This window comes from Silurus meridionalis, chromosome 10 (genome assembly GCF_014805685.1).
Source record: "Silurus meridionalis isolate SWU-2019-XX chromosome 10, ASM1480568v1, whole genome shotgun sequence".
NCBI classification, from domain to species: domain Eukaryota; kingdom Metazoa; phylum Chordata; class Actinopteri; order Siluriformes; family Siluridae; genus Silurus; species Silurus meridionalis.
Window position 1 is genome coordinate 22007013 of NC_060893.1, and position 6000 is coordinate 22013012.

At 38.7% G+C, this 6000-nt stretch overlaps 1 protein-coding gene across 7 annotated transcripts in view; it reads right to left on the reverse strand.

Annotated features, from left to right (window-relative positions):
* The window catches only part of syngap1a (synaptic Ras GTPase activating protein 1a), a 178277-nt gene that overhangs the window by 26763 nt on the left and 145514 nt on the right, over positions 1–6000 (reverse strand). For all 7 annotated transcript variants that reach the window (XM_046858982.1, XM_046858981.1, XM_046858980.1 and 4 more), the window contains 2 exons: positions 4209–4390; positions 3492–3681 (listed from right to left, as the gene is read on the reverse strand). In XM_046858982.1, the coding sequence (XP_046714938.1) occupies positions 3492–3681; positions 4209–4390 (372 nt within the window). The remainder of the gene's footprint in view (positions 1–3491; positions 3682–4208; positions 4391–6000) is intronic.

The following is a 6000-nucleotide window of genomic DNA, read 5'->3' on the forward strand; positions in this document are numbered from 1 at the left end:
CAGAAAGGTGAGATAATATTAACATTTCATTATATATTTACTAAAAATGATACAAAGAAGCCAATGTGTCTTGTTTTTTGTTTTGTATTTTTTTATATACAGTGTATTTTCAGTCTGTGTTATTGTTTTGTTTCCTTTGCAGACTTTCCTGAAGTCCTCAAACTGATTATGGTCATGGTGACTGCATGGCCAAGTGTTTTCTCATCGTTCACATTGTGTGCAAAATGAAGGCAAATGGAAAGATATATGATTTTCTCAGCAAGTATCTTCTCTGGGATGCCCCGTATAGGCACTAAACCTATACATTCTTTTATATAACATAATAACTACTTTATCTTTGTAAAGCTGCTTTGAGACAATGTCCATTGTTAAAAGCGCTATGCAAATACAACCTCAATTGCAAAGGAGTTGGCACACCTGATTTGCAAATCTCATAGACCCATATTTTATTCACAATAGAACATAGACTACATATCGAATGATTAAACTGAGGAAATTAACCATTTTCAGAAAATAAATAAGGTCATTTTAAATTTGATGGGTGCCAAATGTTTTAAAAAGTTTGGATGGGGCAACAAAAGTCTGGAAAAAGTAAGTGTTATTAAAATTAAACAGTTGGAGAAACATTTTATCATGCAAAGAAGAACAAGATTCAGAAACTCTGCCATCCTCTCTGAGCCAAACTCATTTAAAATGCACTAAGACAAAGTGAAAAATGTAAAAAAAAAAAAAAAAAAAAAAAAAAGATTTGATAGAAATAGAAATTTAACCAGCAACATTTCCTCAGTCCGAACATTTGATATGCCATATATTTGCTATTGTGAATACAATATAGGTTTAGGAGATTTGCAAGTCATTGCATTCTGTTCCCTTTTTTACACTTTACACAGTCTTAATTTTTTTTAATTAGGGTTTGACTAAATGAATTGACAAAATTTTGGGCCAGTTCAAAAAAATCCAGTCCAGTAGAGTCAAGTCAACAAGCAACCACGTAATTAAACTGATCCATGTTTTGTTTTTCACATAAATATCATTATTCTTGCTGTTTTTTTTTTTTATATAATATAATATCTGTCTTTTAGTTGACCCAGCCATTAGGGTTGCACAAGCCAGTGCACTCTTAGTGCCGGTCCCAAGCGCAATCAAATATGCGGATCACGAACAAGAATTCCATACCGGATCGGTCGAGGCCCGGGTTACCAACGACCGCCACAGGAATTGTTAGCCTACAGGGTACCGGTGGAAATTGGGCTACTGTTGGCCAAAGGAGGAGAAGGAGAGGAGGAAGACGTCTACAGAGACATCAGGAGAAGTGTAGGTAAATGGAGGTTTGGGTGGGGACATTAAATGGTGGTACTATGACTGGTAAAGGGAGAGAGGTAGCTGATATGATGGAGAGGAGAAAGGTAGATATGTTGTGTGTTCAGGAGACCAAGTGGAAAGGAAGTAAGGCCAGGAACATTGGAGGTGGGTTTAAACTGTTCTATTACGGTGTGGAATGAAAGTGACATGGTGTAGTTGAAGTTGAAGAGGTGTCGATAAATGTCATCAGTGCTTATGCTTCACAAGCGATTGTGAGAAGAAGTGATGGAGATTGTACCGTGGAAAAAAAGAGGTTATGAGGAGGTGATGGGTAGGTGTCGCTTCAAGGAGAGGAATGTGAAAGGACAGATGTGGTAGATTTTGATAAAAGGTTAGAAATGGCAGTGATGAACACTTATTTTAAGAAGGAGGATCATAGGGTGACGTATAAGAGTGGAGGAAGGTGCACACAGGTGGACTATGTTCTATGTAGGAGATGCAACCTGAAGAAGACTGTAAGGTGTTGGCAGGGGACAGTGTAGCTAGACAGCATCGGATGGTGGTCTGTAGGATGGTTTTCGAGGTGAAGAAGAAGAGGAGGAGAGTGAGGACTGAAAGAAGAATAAGATGTTGAAAACTGAAGGAGGAAGACTGTGGTGAAAGATTCAGGGAAGAGGTCAGACAGGGGCTCGGTGGTGGTGAAAAGGTGTTGGATGATTGGGTAACTACTGCAGGAGTGATGAGGGAGACAGCTAGAAAGGTACCTGGTGTGACGTGGAAATAGAAAGGAAGACAAAGAGACGTGGTGGTGGAATGAGGAAGTCCAGGAGAGCAGAAGGAGAAAGAGGTTGGAGAAACAGAATTGGGATCAACAAAGAGATGAGAAAAGTAGGCAGGAGTACAAGGAGATGCGGCAGCAGGTGAAGAGGGATGTGGCGAAAGCCAAGGAAAAGCCATATGAGGAGCTGTATGAGAGGTTGGACACTAAGGGAGGAGAAAAAGATTTGTACCGATTGGCCAGGCAGAGGGACCGAGCTGGGAAGGATGTACTGCAAGTTAGAGCAATAAAGGATAGAGATGAAAATGTGTTGACTAGTGAGGAGAGTTTGTTGAGAAGATGGATGGAGTATTCTGAGCAGCTGATGAACGAGGAAAATGAGAAAGAGAGAAGGTTGAATGATGTGGAGATAGTGAAGCAGGAAGTGGATAGGATTAGCAAGGAGAACAGCTATTAAGAGGATGAAGAATGGAAAGTCGGTTGGACCAGATGACATACCGGTAGAAGCATGAAGATGTTTAGGAGAGATGCAGTGGAGTTTTTAACCAGACTGGTTAACAAGATTCTGGAAGGTGAGAGGATGTCTGAGGAAAGGAGAAGGTGCAGTAACTACAGGGGAATAGGAGTTCAGGTACCTGGGGTCAACAGTAAAAAGTATTAAAGAGTGTGTTAGAGAAGTAAAGAAAAGAGTGCAGGCAGGGTGGAGTGGGTGGAGAAGAGTGATAGCAGGAGTGATTTGTGATAGAAGTGTATCTGCCAGAGTGAAAGGAAAGGTTTATAGGACTGTGGTGAGACCTGAGATGTTGTACGGTTTAGAGACAGTGGCATTGAGTAAAAGACAGGAGGTGGAGCTGGAGGTAGCAGAGCTGAAGATGTTGAGGTTTTCGTTGTAAGTGACGAGGATGGACAGGATTAGAAATGAGTTTATTAAAGGGGCAGCGCATGTAGGACCTTTTGAACACAAGGTGAGGGAAGCGAGATTGAGATGGTTTGGACATGTGCAGAGGAGGGACATGGGGTATATTGGTAGGAGAATACTGAGGATGGAGCCACCAGGAAGGAGGAAAAGAGGAAGACCAAGGAGGAGGTTTATGGATGCGGTGAGGGAAGACATGCAGGTAGTTTTTTTAAAAGAGGCAGAAGTAGAGGACAGGGTAGTGTGGAGACGGATGATCTGCTGTGGCGACCCCTAATGGGAGCAGCCAAAGAAGAAAAAGAGGAAGAAGAAGAAGAACTGTATTTCGGTTAACGGTAAAACAACTTTACCGCTACAGATATATTACCACAGCTAGTTTCTTTTTATATCCTTTTTATTATTATTTTTTAATGTATAGCAAAGAAAATAATAAGTATTTGAAAAAGTACATGTGTAGAAAGATTTTTCAGTTTTTTAGTGTGTGTTTCCACATACCTTCGGGTCAGGTTCAGTGATGTCCGAGCTGCTGGTGCAGTAGGCGGGGCTTGAGCGAGCTAAGGGTGGGCGTGCCACATAGAACACCTCTTTGTTGCCACGATGATCTCTTTCAAAGCCAGCCATGCCCGGGTGAGAGAGAGCTCCACCTCCGGAGGTAGGAGATGGCAGACGAGAGATGTCTATAGAACTATAGATGCAAAAAGAAATGCATTTGTTCTTAAGGAGTTAGACATTTAAATGCATGATGCGGGTTAAATACAAATAATGGAGAAAAAATTAGCTGGTGAAGAAACCAGTGTTAATAGCTGCTATAGATATAAGAGGATAAAAATCTGATGTACATGTACCTACATGTACATGTACATCTACACTATTTCATACAATATATTTGAAAATTAATGAATTGTACTGCATCTATACTTAATATGTAACTTAAAATGCATATTTTATTTTACATTTCTTATATTTGATTGTACTTTATGTGAGCAACCCAACAATTTTAACAAAGTATTAAATCAATAAAGTATTCAGTTTCTGATTCAGGTGGTCCATACTATCACCGTGTCTGAACAGGATTTGAAACTATACCCAGACAACTAGGTTGCCATAGCCAGCATGATATGTATTTAGATCACAGCACATACATCATTTCCTGTAATTCCTTGAATTATTAAGCTTCTTTCTGTCTTTGTTAAGACTGAGGTGCTCTTGTACCTGTTCTGCTCCCTCATCATCAGGCTCTGGAAGTCATTAGTGGCTGGGCGGCTGTAGGGCGGTCGTGCGATGTGGCGTTCAGGAGGTTGGTGACTTGCCTGCCGGTGCAGCTGTGGGTTCCTCAGAGCCACGCTGATGTCATTTAGCAAGCGTGGCAAGGGCCCTAGCTTCAAAATAGCATCCTGGCAACAGAAATCAGATTGTGCTCTAGATTTTACATATTGATATCATCATTTAAGTATACAGCGTTTTATCATTTATAAACCCTTTACCTTTGACATAAATGCTAATTAAAATAGAAAACAGTCACATTCATTTTTTAGTTGTTTACTTATGAAATACAGTCAATTCACTTCCGTTAAGGGATGGGGCGTTGGTACGGGTTTTAGAAGCTTCCGAATTTAAATATTCAGGCACTGTGGAAATATTGATGAGAGTAAAATTGCCTTTTGTTGTAGAAATGATAAAACAGTTTTAACCAATTCAGAAAGAAAAACAAGTTTCGGGTAAGCATTTAATCATTTATCTGTGGCCATCGCTAATTTGCGTTGTTTAAAGCCAAGAAGTCGAACATAATGCTCAATTACTTTGTTTTTTAAATATGCTTTTTAACTTCTTTCCTTTCTTCTTACAAGCGCCCTCCGATGTCCATGTTGCTCGGAGAGCGCTATATTGTATTCATTATTTATAATCTATTCATTATATCATTATATTTATTAACTGTTATATTCATATTTATTTCATTTCGCACATTTTCATTATTCTGTACTTTTTTTTTTATAATGTTTGTAATTAAGTTCAGGTCTATTTACATGGAATGTTATGTTTGAATGTTTTTGAATGAATTTTAAAAAGTATTGATTAATCAGTATCGGTAAAATCCACTATCGGACACAAACATACACACACACAATATTTAAAGGACCTTTTCGGAAAAACTATGCAAAGAAATATGCTTACTGTGACTCTTGTTCTTTGCCTACTGTCAAGCTATGATACTTTGATTAGAAACAGAAATAGAAACTATTTCTTTCTCTATTTTAGTTTTGATCTCTTTTGGTCAAATCTAGCCTGTTTGTGAATAAGCTGAACTCTGCCTGTTTTGGACGATCCTCTGAATTACTATTATTGTTTATATTAACCTGCATTTTTTCAAATCTATTTAGCATTCTTTACATGACACCTACATTTCTCTATAATCACAGATTGATTGATTGATTGATTTATTCACCTTCTGGCTCTCCCTTTGCAACAACAAATATATACCTAATAATATATTTCTTTCTGTCTCTAGCTCTCTGTCAGGTTGAACATGCTCCAGATGTACCAGCGATCCTGTTCCTTTCTTCTTTCTGGATCTGCCTGATTCATCGTAATGCCCTAACCCTGAATAGAGTTCTTTCATTTGAAGACCACTCAGATGGTTACACATGAACAGTCTTAAGATCCACAGGTTACTAGAATTTAAGAACCATGAAGATGGAGTTGGACTGTAATCAATATAAACAGTTTGTTGCAATAGCTTAGGGCTTCATCACCATAAACAGTTTTACACTCGAGTTTCCTTCAGTGATAACCTCAATAATGATCAAACTATGATGACGGTTCTCTTTTTCTCTTCTGTTTATGGACACTGTAGCCCTGAAAAGTTGTAGCAAGCTGTTTATATTAATTATAGTCCAAACCCATCTTTATGGTTTTAGAGTTTTGACCTCATGGATCTTAATCAACTTTTAGGCTGCTCCAATGGAACCATCCTCAGCTAAAGAAAGCTCTATGCAGATGTAAGGAT